General features: G+C 42.5%; 1 protein-coding gene across 1 annotated transcript in view; it reads left to right on the top strand.

Moving 5' to 3' along the window:
• plppr4a (phospholipid phosphatase related 4a) overlaps positions 1 to 22,526 on the top strand; it is a 51,043-nt gene that overhangs the window by 16,638 nt on the left and 11,879 nt on the right. The window contains exons 3-10 of the mRNA XM_069173317.1: positions 212 to 341; positions 1,337 to 1,532; positions 8,523 to 8,580; positions 8,692 to 8,865; positions 11,487 to 11,622; positions 13,918 to 14,146; positions 19,607 to 20,222; positions 21,831 to 21,987. Of these exons, the coding sequence (XP_069029418.1) occupies positions 212 to 341; positions 1,337 to 1,532; positions 8,523 to 8,580; positions 8,692 to 8,865; positions 11,487 to 11,622; positions 13,918 to 14,146; positions 19,607 to 20,222; positions 21,831 to 21,987 (1,696 nt within the window). The remainder of the gene's footprint in view (positions 1 to 211; positions 342 to 1,336; positions 1,533 to 8,522; positions 8,581 to 8,691; positions 8,866 to 11,486; positions 11,623 to 13,917; positions 14,147 to 19,606; positions 20,223 to 21,830; positions 21,988 to 22,526) is intronic.

The following is a 22,526-nucleotide window of genomic DNA, read 5'->3' as shown; positions in this document are numbered from 1 at the left end:
GAATGAAAACTGCCTTTTGACTGTGTTGCTGAAACATCCAACCATGAGGTGGTAATTCTGGTTTTGGTACATTTTTACATTTTAATATATTAGCAATATATATTAGTATGTTGCAGTGGCATTTAATGCCAGTTGATTTGTGAGACAAATTCATGAGGTGACATAAAAACCTGCTTTGCCAACCCTTTTCTTTATCTTTGTTTGTGTTTAGATTCTGATTGGCGAGGCCATCCTGTACTGTTATCTGTCCAGGAGGTCATCCGCCACACAGACTGAGGCCAACATCAATGCTGCAGGCTGTAATTTCAACTCCTACATTCGCAGAGCTGTACGCTTCATAGGTGGGAGGACACATCCACTGCACCCACAGCTGCTGATATACATCCTGTCAGTGGCTGCAAGATGCCCAAAACACAAGTAGAAACATGTTGCTTTTACAGCAACATGATTGTCAAACATAAACTGTTGGCTGAGATGTTTCCAGTCAACATGATGTGAATAAGATGGATGGATGGATGGATATATGTATATATATATATATAGCATATTAGCATTTCTCTCTGGTTTAATGAGTAAGCAGCTAACATAGGCTCAAACATGAAAAAACCTCTCTGAAATAAAGTAATGAAATAGATTAATTCAAACATGCTTTAATTGAAGGAACTGCACATGATTGCCCAAGTTTTTTTGAGCAGCTGTGGTGGTTGGTCGTTTTTCACAGTTCACTCAGATAGTAGAAAATAGAAAAGTAAAACTGATATTCTCATTGATGAAGTGGCCCTGAAGGAATGCTAATTCAGAACAGGAGAATGGAAATATAAGTAAATACAGTTTCTAGAGCAACACCACAAATGTTTACAACAGCAAATCTACTATTTAAACTCAAAGTCAGAAATTGTAGTAAAATAAATAATACATTTCTGACAGCATAAGAGAGAAGTTCAGAAAGAATGAAAAACACAGAAATCAGTCAACACCTAAATTTACAAGAAATTTCCAAATTTTAAGCCCGGACAGGCTGAACAGTCAGCGTTGGTCAGCTGCTCGATGTGAAGAACATGTGCGTGGTTTGTATTTATGCTGATCACGCACAATGTGAAATTTCTGCCGTGGCGTTCATCATTTAGCAGTGGCGTTGTGTCATTGTTAAAATAACATATGAGAAACACTGTTCTTGAATTCCGGGCTCCATCTGACAGGTCAAATGCTCGCACGCTTAGTGTGAGTGAGTGAAATGCTTTTAAATTACATTATATATACGATCGCTCATATTGTAACAATGACAATACGATTTTTCGGCCCTCACTGTGATAAATGCGTCCTTTTTTTTCCGCAGGCGTCCATATTTTTGGTCTGTGTGTGACAGCGCTGATAACCGACATCCTGCAGCTGTCCACCGGTCAACACACTCCCTACTGGCTGGATGTTTGCAAACCCAACTTGACCCACATTAACATGTCCACCTGCGACGAGGCTTTTATTCTGGACGATATTTGTGCTGGACAAGACGTGGGGCTCATCAACGCTGGGAGGTGAGGGTGTGTGAGCGAACGAGTCAGTGTGTCGGAAGATGTGTGTGTGTGTGTGTGTGTGTGTGTGTGTGTGTGTGTGTGTGTGTTGAGGTTATGCGTGTCTGTATAGAGTATTTTAATGTGTGTTTTTTTGCATAAACACACGCAGGGTGTGATCTGTTGCCACAGACCTCGACACTCAGCGCTTCATTCCGCAGTAAATGGACACTACTGTTTTTGTTCCACTGTGGAATTTTTACATGTAAAATGTTCTATTTCCGAAGTGATGTGTCGTGATTTTGGTTTCCTACTGTTGCTCTCAGGACGAGAACTGAAAAAGTTTGTTGTAGGATTGTAGATACAACTCAGCATTTAGTAAGTGAGGCCTAATTAATAGTAGTTCTGTTATACTTTAATCAACTTGTGGTTCAAATGCAAATTATTGACTATTATTAGATTATCGCAGAGTAATATTTATTGGTATTTACAGTACACAAGCCTTCAATCCTCCATAATGGTTTGGGCAAAGACCCTTTTTTTCTTTTATTTGCCTTCACAGTTTTAAAATAAATGTAATTTCAGCATACATTCCAGATCTTATTAGTCAGGGCTCTGCAGTGAAAGTAAATCACTCGCATATGCAACTAAAATTAGATTTGTGCAAGTTACAAAAATAATTTAGGAACACAGTGAGTGAGTAAAAATGACATAATCCGTTGTTACAAACGTAATGTAGCCTATCAGCTGAATACCAGACAACTGGGAGATTAAACATGAGCTGAATGTGAAGCGATGAGTTGAAGCCTACAGCTTCAGATCCACTGACCAGTGAGCTGCTTACAGGACACAGTGTTCTCCAGAGGAGGAGAGCAGAGCAGAGGGCGCCGGCTCTTCTTTTCAGAAACAATATCATTTTTTCCGCTATGGACGCTTCATATCCAGGTCAATTCACAAACGTGAATAAAGCATATAAACGAGGAACTGTGTGCTTACTGCACTGAAACTTTGCAGTGCGAGAGCAACAAGCAGCGAGTAGAAGTCAACTGCAGCAGCAAAAGTGTTCACACGTTTTCAGGATGAATCAACCCGCAGTTTCACAAGTGCAGCACATTCAGCAAATGCACTCATTCCATTGAAGGTTGAGGAAACATGACTTCTGTAAGGTTGGAAATATAATGGCAGTTATGAACTTCCTGGCTTTAATAACTCGATAATTAAAACACAAACATTTTATTTCTACCGCAGGAAGGCAGACAACGTTAATCATAAGGATCCGTCCTCGTTCAGATACAGATAACAGATAACACAGGTGTCTGTGTATAGCTGCAAAGAGGGAAATAGACACACCGGCCAACTCCAGTAAAAAACGTGAAATCGCCACATTTTGGCCTGTCTAGGCGTGACAGTAACACGTTTTGAAATCATGAAACTTACACCCACGTAAATGTCATGTGACGCAGGATCATGTAACCAAGGTCCCACAACAGAGGCAATAAAGGACGTTTATTTCTCGGTATTAGGAGGGAGGAGGTGGTAGTGGGGGGGGGGGGGGGGCGGGGGGAGGGGAGAGGCGTGGTATTAGTCACAGACTGCATCAGCCACAGACTGCATTAGTCACAGACTGCATTAGTCACAGAGGCCATGCAAGACGAATAGGTTTGAATCCAGGACGTGACAAAATATTTGTTGAGGTTTTTGTTTTGTTTTGTTTTCCAGCCCAGACAGGCCAAAGCGTGGCTATTTCACATTGGCTGTAGTGGACCGGCGTTTCTATTTCACGTTTTGCCATGAAAACGGGTGGCAGAAACAGTACACATACTTTGATCTGCACGGAGGGATTCCTCAGATGGTTGATGGGTTTCTGTGACGGAGCAGCCTATCACGGACCGCGTAAGGAGCGTTCAAGACACACATAGACGCACACACACGCGGTCCATTCACACTCCACACTGATTATTTAGCACACTTGGTAGCTTTAACAGAAATTTACAATGTAGGGCACTTAAGGAAGGTCTGCTGACCTCTGTGTTCGTTCCCGGGGCTTCCCATTCAAACTGAGGTGGAGGCTAATCAACATGTGACGGCCACTGCTTATTAAAGATACAATTTTGATTATAAAGACAGGTTTATCTGTTTTTTTATTGAGAGTTATTCGTTGGGCTCAGTTAAGGAAATATGTATATAATTTTTTCTGTTTTGTTTTTCTGCAGTAAGCAGATGAATGGTAACCTCTGGGTTGAAATATTTTCATTATTGTGTGTGTTATTGTAATCAATTAGCCTGATGGGAGGGGCTTTTCCACTTAAAGGGGCCTCCTCAGGATGGAGGAGTCAGTGTGAGCCTGGTTACAGAGAAGGTAACAACTACTGAGTTGAGACACCGTTGACTTACCTTTGCAACTTTTTGATTTAGTTTTGTCTGAGTTGCGGTTGAACCCCATCACAGTTTCTTTCTTTGGCCGCCACTTTGCGTCCACATTATTTGCAAACTGGATGTTCGTTCTCATTGTAAAGGTATCCAGTTATCCCGTTCTCATCACTTTTTGGTGGGTGAAGATAGTCGGCGGTGGAGGCATTGCATTTTTTTTTTTTTACCGGTAATAAGCACTAGTACATGTTATGATAACCAACAATTTTAATACAACGGTATACTGTGATTGCAGTATGTCTTCTGCAAAGTGCCATGGGTGTGCGTTTGCATACTCACCACCGGATGTTGCAGTCCTCGGTTGCCGTGGTAACACATGGTCCAGAGATTCTCTGAAATGCGGTTGGAGAGTGCTTATTGTTGAAATTAACATTAAATTCATGGGCAACAGCTGCGGTGGATATTCAGTCAGTCTCCTGCAGGCTCTTTCAAAACTTCTGTGGTATTATTAAAACTACAGCTTTTAGAGTCCCAGGTACATTACATTACATTTCATTTAGCTGACGCTTTTATCCAAAGCGACTTACAATAAGTGCATTTCAACCATGAGGGTACAAACCCAGAACAACAAGAATCAAGAAAATACAATTTCTTCAAGAAAGCCAAACTAGAAAGTGCTAAAAGTAAGTGCCATTTTAAGTGCTACTAAAGTGCTACCTATTCCAGGTAAAGTCGGAAGAGGTGTGTTTTTAGTTTGCGGCGGAAGATGTATAGACTTTCCGCTGTCTTGATGTCATCGGGGAGCTCATTCTACCATTTAGGAGCCAAGACAGCAAACAGTCGTGATTTTGTAGAGTGTTTAGCTCGCAGTGAGGGAGCAACAAGCCGATTGGCCGATGCAGAGCGGAGGGAGCGGGCTGGGATGTAGGGTTGGACCATGTCCTGGATGTAGACTGGACCCGATCTGTTCACAGCACAGCACGCAAGTACCAATGTTTTGAAACGGATGCGGGTAGCTACTGGTAACCAGTGAAGGGAGCAGAGGAGCGGAGCAGTGGGAGTGAATTTAGGGAGGTTAAAGACCAGTCAAGCTGCGGCATTCTGGATGAGCTGCAGAGGTCGGATGGCACCAACAGGTAGACCTGCCAGGAGGGAGTTACCTTAGTCCAGACGTGAGATGACCAAAGCCTGGCCCAGAACCTGCGCCGCCTTCTTAGTGAGAAGGGGACGTATTCTCCTGATGTTGTGCAGCATGTATCTACAGGAACGTGTTGTTGCAGTGATGTTGGCAGTAACAGAGTTGACTGTCGAGTGTCATAGAGGTTCTTAGCAGTCAGGGTTGGGGATAACACGGAGTTGTCCAAGGTAGTAGTCAGGTCGAGGGTGGGAGAGTCTTTCCCTGGAAGGAAGAGCAGTTCAGTCTTGTCGAGGTTGATTTTAGGTGGTGTGAGGACATCCACTGAGAGATGTCAGTCAGACAGGCAGAAATTTGTGCTGCTACCTGTGTTTCAGATCGGGGAAAAGAGAGGATTACTTGGGTGTCACCAGCATAGCTGTGGTAGGAAAAGCCATGTGAGTGAATGACAGAGCCGAGAGATTTGGTGTACAGAGGGAAGAGGAGGGGACCCAGGACGGAGCCTTGAGGGACACCAGTAGTGAGAGGACAAGGTTCAGACACAGATCCTCTCCAAGTTACCCGGTAAGTGCGGTCGTTGAGGTAGGATGAGAATAGGAAGAGAGCAGAGCCTGAGACACCGAGGTCCTGAAGGAGGAAAGAAGGATCTGGTGGTTCACTGTGTCAAATGCAGCAGAAAGGTCAAGAAGGATCAGGACAGAGGAGAGAGAGGCTGCTCTAGCAGCATGAAGCTGCTCAGAGACAGCAAGGAGGGCCGTCTCTGTTGAGTGGTCTGTTGAAACCAGACTGGTGAGGGTCAAGAAGGTTATTATGGTGGAGATAGGAGGAGAGTTGATTGAAGATAGCTCGTTCGAGAGTTTTGGAAAGAAATGGAAGAAGAGAGATGGGTCTGTAGGTTTACTTCAGCCGGGTTGAACACCTACCTAGGTACACCTATTCAGTAATCACATGCTTGATCAGCGTTTTGATGTGCCACACTTCAAGTGGATGGATTATCGGATTATCTTGGTAAAGGTGAAGCCCTCACTAACACAGATTTGAACACATTTGCGAACATAATTTGGTTGTAGTAAAGCTTTTGTGTGCATTAAAGAAGTCTGAGGTGTTCATAAAAAATGGGAGTGAAAACAAAAGTGTATATTTTGGTTTCATGTACCAGGTGGAGCACATGGGCAAATATAAGAAAATGGGTTTCTCCCAAACATTATGGAGGGCACGGCAGCTCCTGTGATATCTTATGTGTGTTATGTACTCTGCTGTCATCGTCTGATGAAGCTGCTTGTTGTGCATCCCATTGCTGCTTCCAGCCTCTTAGAGCTGAAGCTGCACGCTGCTGAAAATGCCACTTCAGCTCTGCGCACTCCTTTGTCAGCCTTCAATGGATTTGAATAATGTTGGAAATTTTGTGTCCTCTAGCAAAGCATATTGTTTGCTCAACACAAACCTGTTCTCAACTTTTTCATCAATCATTCATCAATCTATCTGATATATGAATCGGTTTATTCGTTGCAGAGCTGTGGGGCACACATTGGGTCAGGTACACGCTGGGCAGATAGCCGGTGCGTCACGGTGCTAACGCGTAGATGTTGCAACGAGGAGTTATCAGTTAGCCACGTGCATAGATTTTGAATGTGGGAGAAAATCGAGAGCATATACAGCAGAGGGAACCCTTTCAGCAAGGTGGCAGTGCTAACCACTGTAACGCAGTACCATCCCATCAGATCTTGTACTCATCAATAATGAATCAGACATATGCTTGTGATCATTTTGCCCACAGTTTAAGAGCTCACTGGGCACTGTAAATATGACCTTGTTATTACCTTATTATTACTGTGGCGTAAGCAGCTGAGTGGGTCTCATTATCACATAAAAATAGTCTAATCTAGTATGCACCTGTGTTGGAAGAAAGAATAACACACATTAGGGTCGGCACCAATACCATCACTGTTATGCGCTTGTATGATGCATTTCTGGGAAGTGACACAGTATCCTATGGAGACCATTATGACATGTCACTCAAATAGCTCAGATTATTGGAACAAACAGGGAAGATACAGTCACACTTAAGACTGTAAAAAAACACACATCTGGAGGCTGAGAGGAGAAGAAAACAACTGATTAAACAAAACAGTTACTTTGAAGCATGTTGCTCTAACTCTTTGATGAAAAAATAACCTCTATTTAACATTTATGTTGAAAATGTCAGGTATGCTGTATTGATATCATTTAATATGAATATTACATATACATGCTGAATCAACTGAAAGTATCCTAATAAACCGAGAAGTGCTGATGCTCCAGCTGTGAATGTGATTTCGTGTTTGTGATGTAATATTTTCATTTTATCTTCCAGCCCTCACTGGCATGTTTTTCTAGTTTCTGAGCAAGCTTTCCAATCCAAAGTTCATTCATGGAGAACTGACAACCAGGCAGAAATCATTGTTTAGCACTTGTTCTTGTTTTCTCATTTTGTGGCTTCAGACGACCTCCTTATTAAAGTGGAGTGAATGCTGCATTGGACTGTTTGTATGTAATTGTATACAATTTTGTCAACCCACCGTTTTGTGTTACTACACACTAAGCTGTTCCCTTTTGTAAAGTGCACACTGCAGTTTCCACGAGATAGCCGAGACTCTAAAATGACACAAATATTGTGTTTTACCAAATTGCTGAACAAGATCACACAATCCAAACAGTTTGGATGCCTGAACATTGATAAGACAACAGTCTTAACGAAAACATTACAGAATGTTCTTTTCCTCCTCGCACACCAGACTGCTGGGCAGGTCCACTGTGAAATATCTATAGCAGACATCTTAGTCATCTTCATCTCCCTCAAAACTTTTAGAGTATTTTTTTTTTTTGTTAAATCTCGAAACACCAAGTTCTCTGTATAAATGTATTTTATCTTTATTGCATAAACAATATTATTATGGAGAGATTTATTTATGCAAATGTGTAAACACATTAAACAGACTGTTGTTTTTATCTCCGTTTTTGCAGTGTGCATTGTCTGACATCATTTACACATGAAATATGACCCGCTGACTGCCACCCATTAAATCATTTTAGTGAGCAAAACAATGGGCTGTGAACTCATACTGGATCATTATGCATTAATGAATGTATGTCATACACTGTATTTTCAGTAGAATATATATATATCTATTTATAACTTTACCTCATAACCTTGACATGCTTTAGAAGTATTTGTGCTGCAAACACGGCATTTATTAAACACCTGTTTGGGAAGATTTGCCACCACACACACATACACAGACATAGACACACATAGACACACACACACACACACACACACACACACACACACACACACACACACACACACACACACACACACACACACACACACACAAACAAACACGCGCCTTAATGTTTCTATGAAAGTCACTTTGGTGTTGCAGATGAATATTCAGCATCGTCCTGAGCTGTCTGAACATAATAATTAGCATAAAGAACACTGGCTTCCTTTCTTTCTGTCTTTATAGGAAATCTTTCCCCTCCCAGCACGCGACTCTGGCTGCCTTCGCTGCTGTTTACATCTCAGTAAGTGCTCACAACACTTACACATTTGAAAAAAATGAGACATGGTTGAGCTAGGTCACCTAAAATGTCCAACCAACATAAAGGTGGTTCATTTGAAATTGTGTGTTTCAGATGTACTTCAACACAGTGCTGACAGAATCAGCCAAGCTGCTGAAGCCTCTGCTGGTATTCTCCTTCGTCATGCTGGCCATCTTGGCCGGGTTAACCAGGATCATCCAGTTCAGAAACCACCCCGTGGACGTTTACTGCGGCTGGTCACTGGGAGCCGCCATCGCTGTTTATCTGGTACCAATCAATCACTCACAATATTAAAATGGTCTCTTGCAGTTTGTGTTATTTGTGATTGACCGGAATTTTCACTGAGAACATTGTGGAAGAAAAGAAAAAGAAAAAAAATTACTGAAGCATGAAGTTATAAAAAAAATGTATGTAGCTGTCTCACACCGGCTTCAGATGGCGTACTCAAAATATAATCCAGTTGGGATGTATAAATAAACAACAGGTTGTCTATAATACACTCTTAGAAATAAGGGTTCAACCAGATGGGCTGAGGTTTTACCCACAACCACTTGCTTCTGAAGAACCGTTTTTATTGAATAAGGATATTTATAGGGTTGTTTGTTGGATTAAGAATTCCATTAATAACCTTTTTTTCAATCCAAAGAACCCTTATTGGAAAAAATAATTCTTCAAGGATTGTTGAAAAAAATATTTCAAAAGCTTATCGCCATCAAAAATTCAAATGTTTACCTCTGTTTCAAATAGCATTTTTAAATGTAGATGTATTCTGAATCCCCTCAGTCCATTCATTTTACCGTATTTGTCTTTTGTCATCGTTCATTTCTATACCACATAATAGCTAATTGTACATTGAACAGACCACTTATTGGTAAAGTGGTTAGTCCCTTGAAGGGCGATACGTTATCTGTGTCCCAAGTGAGGCGCTGCATACTTCAAAAGCTGTATTTGAAGGCCAACTGCTGCGTTTGACTCGACCATCCATTCCTCAGGCTCCTTCAAATGCGGCCAGCAAATGCATCCTTCCTCTCCCAATGCAGGACGCGACGGGTGGATCCCGTCTCTCTGCATGTTTCTGCAGAATACGTGTTTTTTTAAATGTAATATTCTCACTCCACCCCGCGTGGTTCAATACTTCAAAATGCTCTAATTCTCCATGTACACACCACGTCTCATGGCCACTGATACAAGCGGTACGCAGGGAAATTGGAGCTTTCGAGGTCTGGTGGATACTCTCACAGTATCGTACCTCCCACACACCATCACCCTCCAGCCCACACGCACTCTGATAGACACGTCCAGCATCCACAAAAACAGACATGAAGCTGAGCTCAAGCAGGTAGACACACACACACACACACATGCACACTCACTCTCTCACTCTCTCACTCACTGACTCACTTACTCTCTCACACACACACACACACACACACACACACACACACACACACACACACATGCACACTCACTCTCTCACTCTCTCACTCACTGACTCACTTACTCTCTCACACACACACACAGGCACACACAGACACACACACTAACACAGCACTCTTCAGCTGCCAACACTTGTGTTGTTTTGCCTTGTCCTGCAGGATGAATCTCTGGCTACAGATAAGTGAATAAGTGAACATCAACTCTCTATTAGATGCTGGAGAATCATCAGTTATGTAACACAGTTAAACTGGATAAATCTCACCTGCGGAAGCCCAACTGTTTATGCAAAAAGGCAACTCTTTAAGTAGGAAAAGCATCTCTGTGATTTTCATTTGGTTCTACATTGTGTAGATTTGCTTGAACGCATCTAGGACCCTGCAGGTTGTATTTGGCTATTCTAAGGGCCTTCGTATGATCTATCATTAGAATAAACATGAAAAGATGAATTGAGGCTGATTGGCTGCCTCAACTTGTTTTGTGTGCTGCAGCGCGTCAGTACAGCAGTGGGTCAGGTTTGGCAGGGAAGTTGCTGATTAGTTGATTGCACAAAACAAAAATGTAATTACTCTCTCGGTAAACAGTTTTTTATTCCAGGTGTACTGCTTTGGCAGAATGTTTTCAACAACCTGTGAAGCTTACCGTGTCACAGTGTTGGTTGTGGTTTGGCTCTAGGTGTGACAAGGCAGCGCTGGTGGGGTGTGATTGGGCCAATCAGCAATCATTATTAATTAGATTATTATTTTATTTTATTAATACACATTCTTTACTTAAGTAATAATGGAATATAACTGAAATTGCATCATGCAGAATGGCCATTTTTAGCTTTATGGTATAAAAGTATTTTATTGTATGTTTTACTATACGTGCGTTAACATACCAGCAGCATAGTTTAGTGCCTAGCTGAGGTGGAGTCAATGTTGAGTATTTTCATCCATAAGATTTTTATCATATTTAACAAAGTATCTATAACAGTCAAATAAATATAGAAGAGAAGAGAAGTATAAGATCTCAAGGAAATTATCATGGTGTCTGTCTTGACTCCTGTCTTTCTATTTGGGTTTCCTGTTTTGTTTTGGCAGTTTTCACATCTCGTTTCAGTTGGGTCACATCCTGCCCGTGATGGTTTCATCAGTCCCTCATTGTCCTGCGCTTCCTGCTATAACTTTATGTTCCACTCTCTTGGTTTCAGTTTGTGTCAGACTCTTCTTCTATGTTCTGCGCTCTGTCGCCGTTCTTGTATTTTCGGATGTCAATCAACATCCATCTAAGTTTATAACTTTCACCTCGACATTAGCTCGATCATTTAGTTTTTTGGACTGAATTTGCTGATAAGGTGGAAATCATTTGCTCTTTAGTTTAAAATTATGGATTACAAAAATATTATTACCAGGCTACTGTATTTAAACTAGCTGCATACTCCTCTGTGTCTTACTGTGTGTGTTTGTTTGCAGGGTGTGTATGCAGTGGGGAATTTCCAACCTAGTCAAGATCGCTCCAGAAGTCGACCACCTATCCCCATCTTAAGAGAGCCACCCCTTTCCTCGCTACCCAATGTCAGCCAATCTGCTATTAGTAATAGCCACCAAGGTAAATCCATGCCTGCCGGGTATCTCTTAAAATTACATATTACATCACCCTGACATGTGAACTACAACTACAAAAATACACTTCAATAAAATACACTATACATAACTGTCATTATAACATGATCAGAGGATCTAGTGTTTCAGCTTTTCTCAGTCCAAAAAAATCCAATCCTTAACCTCAGGTGGGCTAATGACAATTAAAACTCATACAAAGCACAGAAAAGTAGCACATACTTTCTTTTGAGATGCTGGATCCTTAAAATCTTTGGCGTTTTTGCTTGACTGAGATTAATTTTGGAATTTGGGTGGTTGTGGCTCAGATGGTAGAGTGGGTTGCCCACTAATCGGAAGGTTGGCGGTTCAATCCCTGGCTCCTCCTGTCCACATGCCTAAGTGTCCTTGGGAAAGACACTGAAACTGTTGCTCCCAATAGCGTACCATTGGTGTGTGAATATATTCCTGATGGCGAGCACCTTACATGGCAGCTCAGCCTCATTAGTGTGTGAATGGGTGAATGGGAAACAGTGTAAAAGCACTTTGAGACCGATAAGGTGATAAAGCGCTATACAAGTGCAGACCATTTACCAATACAAATTATAGGAAAGAGTTCAGTGCCTCAAGTTAGCATTAAGGCCAGTTTAGACCAAAAGTTCACGATGAGATGATTTGAAACTTGCAACTACTCACAATTTGCGACTATGCAACATTCTGAAACCTGATGGTTTGCCAGCTTTTCAGGCCTTTTTCATAACTGGATAGAATTTGTTGCATCCATGGACTGTACATAAAAGGGGACGTCGCTCCCAGGTCTGAAAAAATGAGGTCGATGCGGAAGCTGCAATATCACTGAGTGCCACTAGAGGTCGGCTCCAAAAAGCCTCCGGCTCCATAGACTCCCATTCAACTTCTCTCATCAAATACAAAGTGAATAAAATGTGTCCAGCAGTTATCTCGGTGTTGTTAGCTAAAGTCACTCCTTCTTATTAGTTTTCTGGAGGTCCATCTGAAAATAATCTCTCATTCATTAGAAAATAAGCTTCAAAAAGCAGTTTTCTTGGGGCATATCTGTTTGATTGACAGCCCTGTGGTGCAGTCAGGTTACAGCTATCGGTGGGCGGGACGTAGTATCGGCGGGTTTCCAATCAGTTTGAGTCAAATCCACTGCTCACTCCCCTCCAGCTTCCTGCTCCAAACCGCTCGGAGCTAGTAAGATGGTGCCGGCCAAAATCTGAAATCGAGACTTCATAACAGCCATTCACAAACCAACGGGTGACGTCACTGTTGGTTGCCGCTTGTTTGCATCTTGTCAAACATGAACAAGGATAAAGATAGTAAGTTATTTGTCTACCACCTATGGGTGGTTCGTGCAGTTCCTTTGGGATGTGTCAATCAAATTCGGTGGTTAACCCAAAGAAGAGCTGATTGCATTTCAACCGTAGGGAACTACTTTTGGTGGACTATTTCAACAGATCTAAACAATAAATAAAAAGCACACCCAGCTGTTGTGCAATGTGACAAAGGGCAGTTTGTTTTTTTATCCAGTTTTTTGTCATTTTTCAGGCTTGTGTCATACCGACACGGTGGTTCTTTAAATTATTTAGATTAGATTAGATTTGACTCTATTAATCCCACAATGGGGAAATTTACTCGTCACAGCAGCATAGAAACGACAAACATGGTGCACACAATATGAAAACATTTACAAATACCTATAATATATAGGAAATAAGATAGATACAAAATTATTATTTGAGAAAAAAAACAAGAGCAATGAATAAATACACACACACACAGAGACTATATACAAAAAAACAAATGAAATTAAAATAAATAAATACAGCTTGGACTATGAATGTAAAGTGACAGGTGCTGTGGAATGAGATGACCAGTGCAACATTATTTTATTGTACTTGATTATTTAAAGGGCTTCTCCAGGTTTTAGTGTTATACTATACATAAAGTTGGTCGATCTGCAATTGACAGATTAAAGACTGAATCGTCAAAATTGATGCAGAGACTGAGAACTGAATTTTTAGGCTCCTACATGGGTCAAGCTCCCATCATGGTGGATCCTACACTTCCTTTGATGCTGCTGCTTGATGGCGTATTTCAGGACAAGCCACATGCTGCATGTTGTTACTGTTTTCACAAGCCAAGCACGACTTCTCAAAACCAGTGAATAGTTATTTCTGTAAAATTAGAGAAGTGTCTCTTTCACTTATAACTGACCAAAGCCAGATTTGCATAACAACACTTGACATTAACAGTTTGACTTCCCTTTGTTGTCCTGTGATAGGCCACCACACCCTGGCTCCCAGCCAACCAGAACCCATCATTACGAGGACCTCGTCCCACAACTTGATTCAGGACCTACCAGTGCCCATTCTGACCCGTAGCTCCTCCTACCGCGAGCCCTCTCTGACCGCTCTGAAGAGAGCGAGCGCAGAGGTGGAGGTGATATCTCCCTCTAGTCCACTCGGCAACCGGGACAACATGATGACCTTCAGCAGTAGCACACTGCCAAGGTAGCTGTTTGAAATAAAAGTCCATATACACAAGTTTAGTTTAGGACAGAAAACAGAATTCATCAGTTTAAATGATAACTTTGGTTTTATTCATACTTTCTCATGAATGCTGCTATAGGCCACTTACCACCTCTGGTGTGGCAATTCTGGGAAATCACACAAATTTCACATGAATCATTTTAAATGTTTGTTTTTAAGCTTGCCAGTATAGCTAGCAATTAAGAAAACAGTAAACACAGTGACTACTAGAGCTCGCAAGCGTAAAATCACATTAAATCTCCCAACTCAATGTTTGAGGAAGAAGTGTTATGGACTTTTTGTTCCAATAAGATTCACATGGTCTTCTCTCTCAATACACCTTTGCAACTGCTACGATGAGTTGAGGTGGGACTCCTAAACTGAAAATATGTTTTTCTTTGCAGTTTTTTTGTTTTTTCATAACAGGACTAGTTCAAAGTTTGCTTTGAAGTGGCCTAATAACTGCATGATGGTTTTGCCTTGTCACTTGGGCTGACCCGAAATAGTGGATTATGTTTCTAGTTGATTAGAAAAGTTTTAGTCAACCAAGTTTTAATCAATCGTTTAGTCACAGGAAGAAAAAAACAACTCTCACTGGATGTTGTTTGGGATTTTATTGATAACTTACAGAAAAATAGACATTTTCATGCCTTTTTTCAATGACGGGTTGGATTTTGCCAATGTTGAATGTGGGATGACTCCTTATGGAACGGGGAAGCTGAAGTCGGATTTGCCGCAGGGTTTACCAATTTAGAGACCGGGAACAGAACAACAAAGTGGGAAACTACTTTACAGGATTCCCGGTGCAAAGGTAAGTCTAGAGTAGAGAGCCCTGGTCTGCTCTGGGTTTTTAAAAAGTGGTGTACTGGAAGGGGGAGAGACCAGAAGATGAGCAACGCAAAGTATTGTTTCTATATTGGACCCGGATAAGATGCTTACTACAGGTGGCCAGATTTTGAGTGTTGAAACAGCAAAGTGAGGTATCCAACTCCTGGTTGAGGAACTCCATCTGATCATTGGATGCAGTGCTAAAGGCAGAAACACCTTTGTAACGTCACATGAAACAGGCCTTTATTTCCTGTTGTGTTGTGTACCTTGTTTGTGGTACACAACATTTGGATAGCTGTTATTGTAAAACCTGGTCTGATCCAGATACTTAACAGCTAACTGCAGTGACTTAATCACAGCTGTCCCCACATCTTGTCCATTGGACTGCGGAACTGAGCGACGTGCTGAGCAGGGATCAGGAAGGGTTTGTGTAGAACAGGATCCAGATGCAGAACACAGTTAAAGTTAAAGTTTTTATGAGCTGTACCAGCAATATGGAGTTGTGGATTGAGAGGAATGAGTCCTGAGGGAGAATGGAGTCTCCAGTTGATGACAGCCGAGCCAGAGACTGGCGGTGAGGTGAGTAGCCAGTGACTGGGTCACATGGCCCGAACCAGAGTCCGAGGGGTGGTCAGAGACCAGAAGAGCGAGGACGGAGCTGGGCCCAGAGTCTATAGAGAGTCTGTGTGGTTCAGGGAACCGGGCTGGAGTCCACAGAGCCAGCAGGTCGGTCGACGGTCCTGAAACAGCAGTGGAGCGACAGAGAAGCATCAAGGGGAGGAAATCTGGTGAGTCAAAGAGGTCTGAGATGAAGAGCTGCAGATAGCAGGTGAGTAATCGGAGGCCAGAGACGAGGAACTGCAGACAACAGGGGAGTTACCGGTGGACTGAGATGGACTCAAGCTGGGCTGGGGCCGAAGCATCAGAATGCTAGCAGCTAGCAGACAGGCGGGTTTCAGAGGTCGGAGTCGTGGTACCGACGTTGCAGACGGAAGGATCTGATGCCGGCGGAAAGGAAGACCAGAGTTGATGTACTGCTAGGTGGTGATTCATGTGTAGTCTGAGGGAGGAAACTGGGGAGGAGCCTGCAGGAAGGAGAACCCACGGCTGCAACCAGGACAGACAGGGGGAAACGAAAAAAGACAAACAGAGATGCAGGGAAACAAGCTGCGAAAGGAGAAAAACAGAGAAGGGGAGAAACACACTGGGAACAGACAGGTCTCCTGGAGCTGAGGGGATCTCAGAGAAAGAACTGCTCCTGTGCCCACATCAGACGTCCCCCTCCACCACGGACACCTCTGGCAAGGTGTAAGGAGTGAAAACAATGGGGGCAGAGGTGAAGCTCTTCTTGAAGCGTTGAAACCCTTTCTCTGCCTCTGGGGTCCACAGGAACTTGGCATAAGCAGAGGTTGGTGTTTGCAAAGTTGTGACAATGGTGCTGTCCATCTGGGGACTGCCTTTGGAGACAATAGATACCATAAAGGAGACTGTGGAGACATAAAACTCCCATTTCTCAGCTTTGACATGAAGGTGGCACTCCAGGAGGTGCTGCAGCAATTGGTCATTAAGTTGAATGTGTTGTTTCATCTGGGTAAAAAATGGGGATATTGTCTAACAAAAGGAACCGGGGGCTGCTGGGGGACATGCTATGGAGTCAGGCCATATGTCACCACCTTTGGTTCAAAATAAAGACCTTGCAGTCCCTGGACTCTCCAGAGAATAGCTCAAGCCTGGCGAGGGGTGGAACAGCTGAGCAGACATTTGCTTCATCTGTTCAGCACTACGACCAACCTGAAAGCAGATGGAGGCTTAGAACTCCTCATGAAACCACGGTTTATGCTGGCAATCTGTTCCTCCTCTTCAGATAATTTCTGACCTTGCTTTTTTAACAGTAGCATGAACATGGTCGGATTCAGGTTGGTCTATCTCGGCCAATTCGAACTGTTAAGCTGATAACACAGAAAGACTGGACCGAAAGGCACAAATTAGAACTAAGGAATCAAGGTAAAGTCTTTACTCAACAGATTGCAAGAATATACATGGCTGAGCAGGTTAAGGCACAAAGGGGCGAGGCAGTTCCAGAAACACAGGCAGACTAAAACTGGCGATAGTACCAAGAGGGCAAGTCAAAAGGTCACGAAGGACCAAAAACCAGGAAGGCAAGGAAACCCTGGGAAAATAACACCTGGTACAAGGAGCAAAAAGGACATCAATGAACTGTCAGAGACTGACAGAAAAACACACATGCTATACAGACTGTTGGGCATGTTAGGTGTTGGGAGACTGACTGAGCTGGCGAAGGTAAAGTGACAGAGCCGAGATGACTGGTGACTGACGGAGCTGTGGAGGTGAGCGACTGGGTTGGCCGTTGCACAAAGACCGACATGGATGTTGGTCTGAGTGACGAGGAAACGCTTAACTTGAACAAACAGGAACTGGCGACTGCCCGGCTGGATTGCTGGACACGAGAGAACAGAGATCAGAACATTAAGGGCTGAGTAACTTAGAATTCCTCTAAACTGCCGGTCAGGAACTTTACCACACCAATCTGCAATCTGGCGCTGAGTATCTGCAGGACCAGAGTATTTAACCGGTGAAAGTCTGATGAGCAGATTGAATGCATGTGTGTGGCAGGTGACCAGCGGCAGTGAATCGGAGGTGGAATCTAAAAAGTCAGGACTCAGCAACCAGGAGACAAACGACATGTAAACAAAACACAGATAGAGAGGAACACACAAGGGAAATAAGGAAAAGGGAAGAATTAGGAATGAAGGGAGACAATAAGTGGCAGATCCTGCCCACACCTTATTTGAAGACCACATGCCCATGGGCGCATGGTAATTTGCGGTTGCTAGATGGGAAAGATGCTAACTGATGTGTATTCACTGAAAAACTCATTGAGCATGCTAGCTATTAATTGTTTCAACACTGAGGGAAACAACTATACAGTTTGCATGAGAAGTCAGAGGCATGTTTAAGGAGATGTATCCGATTTTTAGAGGATAAACCCAGGATTTATGAGGACGTTTATTTGGATTGCATTGAATCTAGTAATAGATGCATAGTGTACGATTTCCTTTAGGTACTTTTAGCCTCAGAAAGACCATCTACAAATTTTGGTAAGGCTTGCATGGCACTTTCAGAGGCTCCGTTGATCACTATTGGACATTCATTGGTTGTAACTGTGGCAACTTGTCACGTCAGCTGAAGTGGGGATACAAATCGGCCAGACTCTCTGGAGGTGTGAGAGAATCTAGCATTTGTGGTTCAAATATATTGTGATATAATGAGCATAAGAACAGATATATGATATCTAGCTGACATCTTTCATCTTAGATGAAAAGCGAACTGATGAGTCCGTTGACGAGCCTCTTCACTCAGCAGCCACATCTAGTGGTTGAGTTAGACAGTTTTGGCTCTACATTGGGAGTGAAACGTCCATGTTTGTCTCTTTACAGCTTGTCTAGTCACAGCTGCCCATCCACTGTAATCATAGCACAGAGGAAATATCCAAACTATATGAATAGTATTCATGTATAAGACCAAATCATTGTTGACATAACATTTACTGCCACACACATTCTGTAATTTTGTCAGTCACTTGTAAAGCACTTTGAATTTATTTTTAATTTATTTGAAAGGTGCTGATTTAAAAGGTTGGATTGATTGATTGAGACACTGTGGTGTACATCATCTTAACAAATTGTTATTGACTTGTTTATTAGATAAAATACTTTTGGAATATAAAATATAAATTGTGGTTCATTTCCGTAATATTTTACTGCTGTGCTTCAGCTCTTTTGTTACCATCTCTAATGTGCTCTGAGAGAAGCTGAAGGGTGATTTAAGAGATGATAGATCTGCCTGTTTATCTGAGGAAGAAGGATGAAGGTCTGTGTGGGTGGAACTGAGACAACAAGTCATTTGAAAAATGCTTGGAAAGCACCACTCTCAAGCAGATGATACAAAAGCTCGTTGATGGAGCATGGTGGGGAAGGGAAAGGGGGCACTTGGAAGTGCTGTGGTACACAGAAGTGATATGATTTCTCATGGTTGCCATGCCAAATCAAACTTTTCACTCAGGCCTCAAAATTGAAAGAAGCCAGTCAAAATGCTGAAAACTGATTCAAAAGAACACAGCTAATAATACAAGTTAGCTACTAGCTTTGCACAGATACAATACATACAGATGTGGAACTATACTTGACTGCAGTTTCTTTTCACATGAAATCCATATGGAGTCTGGTAGTGTGCTGCAGGGAAAAGAAGATTAATTTTACAAAAAAAAATGCTATCAAATTTAATTATTTGTACTCTGAAATGAACCATAACATTCCTTTAAACATATTATTGAAATGTTTACATATGTCTAAAATGCTAACAAATTGTTGCCCTAGATTTTGTAACATCACAAATTATCAGTTTGTGTTTTCATTGTGTTGTCATTTTTGTGCACAAATTAGGTGTCTTTCTGCATGATACCCGCCGGGTTCTGTACTCATCCTCTCTTGTAGTTGTTAATTTGAACTTATCACGTCAGCAGTGAGCAAACGAGCTCCCTCCTGCCACAGTCATCTTCTCCAACTCCCATAGTTTCTTCGTCTCCTCCTCCAGGTCCCACGGAGGCTCTTCAATGGAGGAAGGTCGTATTCCACGGCGTCACGCTTCCATCCATGCTTCAATGGACTCTACCAGATCCAAGCAGCTGCTCAGCCAATGGAAGAATAAGAATGACAACAGGAAACTGTCTCTGCAGGTGATGGACGGAATCCGGCCAGCTTCCTCTTCATCTCCTCAGAGGAACATGGAGCTGCGTTGCTCCTCTGAACCGTCTGCCATGGGCCTAGAGACAGAGCTCCGTGGTGGAGCCCACTTGACCTCAGCCGCAATTCAGGAAGCGGAGCTGCGTGCTGGGGCCCACATCCCAACTCAGTACATGAAACTGGCAGCTAGCTCTGTTCCTATGGCCAATCATAATCACCTAGCCCACAACGGCAGCACTGGAATGGCTGGTGGAGCCAGAGTCTGCATTCAATCCCGACCCGGATCCTCCCAGCTGGTTCACATTCCTGAGGAGGAAAATCCCACCAGTAGGGATCAGGAGAGTGAATCAGAGGACAGCATGATGGATGGAGGTGGGTCAGTGAGGGAAAAATGGCTGAGAGTGGCCGAGAAGACCACCATCCCCTGCAGACCACTCAGTGCTGGAGGACAACCTCGTCTCATGCAGGTTAATAATTCTTTTACTTAAATGTCCCATAGCGAAGCAAGTCAATCACCAAGTTGCTTTTGTCCAAAGCATGTTCAGTTAGTGTACATTTTTCTATATATTTCCATATTAATTAATTTGATTAATATTCATTCTAAATTATAAAATCTTTAGAATGTCAAAGAATTGTGAAATGTGTCCATTATATTTTATTAATAATCTATTTTTACTTAATAAAGCAATCAATTTATTATCACACTAAATGCAGATTAATCTTCTATAGATCAAGTCAAAAATAGAAACTTTATGTCATTTTTTTCAAATGAGACAAGTAATTGCCGTGTGTAGGTTTAGTCTAAAACTGTGATTTCTCAGGCTGCTGCTGAAGCTTGACAGAGATTTGACTTCTATGGGGAGTCCATCACATCGGGTCCAGACAGAGACAGGCTTTGGGCGGGGTGAGCGGCCGCAGGGTCCACTAAGTGACATGTCCAGAGGAAGGGGAGCTGGTTATGGTAGAGTGTAGATTTTGACCTGGTGTGGAGGTGTGATAGAGCTGCAGACTGACACAAGTTTTGAACTGAATGGGAGCGGAAGCAGGGAGCCAGTAAATTCAAGGATGAAGCGTGGTGGTGCAGGAAAAAATTGTGCCAGCAGCAGCTCGATGCACCAGCTGCATGGATCGGGTTGTAGAAAACAGGAGACCTGCAGTAGTCCGGGCAGGAAATGGGAAGCACATAGCTGAGCACCTGGACAGAATCATCTGAACAACGGACAGGAGGAATATAATAGAAGTACTCCTACGATGTTTGCTGACAACAAGAGTTCACACTCGGGTACTTTGATATACAAGGAACGACAGTGTCACCAATGTTGGTTTGTCAACTGTCTACAAAGTCACCCGTTCCCTTTGACCAGATTGAACTTCAACTGGTGCTTTGACGGCCACTCTTAGATATCTGCCAGGAAGACCTTAGTGTGTACCTCCATGTCTGTGCCAGAAGGGGCTGCTGAGAAAAATAAATGGAAGTCATCAGCCTAGCAGTGAAAGGAAAAGCCATTTAGGTTCATGACAACACCAAGTTTCCTTGTGCAGATGGAAGGAATGACATGATTTAGACACCCATTGTGTGCGGAACTTTCAGACCACCAAGGTGTTGTATGTCGCGTACTGAAGGAACCAACTTCAAGCTGCCGGCAAAGCGGAGGAGGGGTGGGTGAAGAGGCTGGGACATTTTTGCATATTCATATATCCACACATACTGAATTACAGCAAAGGTATAGAATTATATTGAAGCCACTGTAAGGCATTAGAGGATTATATTCTTCTTAAATCTAAATATGCAATTTTGATAAACAGAGATGCGTGTTTAGAGGTTTAATCAATGCCAGGAGAGAGACTTTAAGTATCTCAAGATGTCACATTTTTGAACTCTTTTGTGTTCCTCAAAAACTTATTTCACAGTTTGTTGTGGGACAAAATCTGGATTTTATTCTAGTTACTATGAACGGCTACAGTTACAGCCTTTTGTTTAAAGACTACAAATTGTAGAAGTAGTATATGTACAAACAATTTTTGCATTGCAGCAACAAAACTTGGAATATTTCACTGTCTCCCTCATTTTCCAGGTAATAGCCCTATCCAAACAGCAGGGTCTGCTACATTCTCCTCGGTCGGAGGATGGCGGTAGCACTGTCAGCTGCACTGGATCCATTCGGTACCGAGCCCTGACAGACCAGGACCCATCACCACCCGCCTCCACCACCGGAGCAGTAGGACCAGGAGGTAGTGTGAGATATATATATATATATATATATATACATATTTATCCTCCGAGCAAGAAAGAACAGACCGAGCAGTGGGAGCACTGTGGCTTTAGGTGTATGAAGTTATATATTCAACATAGTGAGTATCATACTTAATTGTAAGGTTGGTTTATTTCTGTAGCCTCTTTTAACATGGCAATTTAAAGTGCTTTACAAAAGTCATAAAAGCTAGGATTTAGAAATGAAGTCAATTCCTAGATAAGTAATAAGCTCAAATAGATTATAACTGACTACAGCACAGAGCTGTTGTGTGGTAGCTGGTTGTGGACCCAAGAGCAGACACAGAGGCGAAGATGGGGAGAATAAAATGGAATGTTTTATTGCAAACAGAAGTTAAGCACATGGCAGCCAACAACAAACGGGAATGACAGAAGACACGAGGAGAGGAGATCGGGGGGAACAAAGGTTAAAACACTCAGTCAGACAGGGAAGAGCAAGATAGGAATAAACAGGCAACTATTGAGCCCTCGTTTAAAAGAATAGAGTTGTGTATAAAAA

Source organism: Embiotoca jacksoni, unplaced genomic scaffold (assembly GCF_022577435.1).
Source record: "Embiotoca jacksoni isolate LCO1_2020_lvr unplaced genomic scaffold, fEmbJac1.0.p SCAF_59, whole genome shotgun sequence".
Classification (NCBI taxonomy): Eukaryota; Metazoa; Chordata; class Actinopteri; family Embiotocidae; genus Embiotoca; species Embiotoca jacksoni.
The sequence above is the reverse complement of the archived record's forward strand: the minus strand, read 5'-3'. Positions and strand labels throughout refer to the sequence as shown.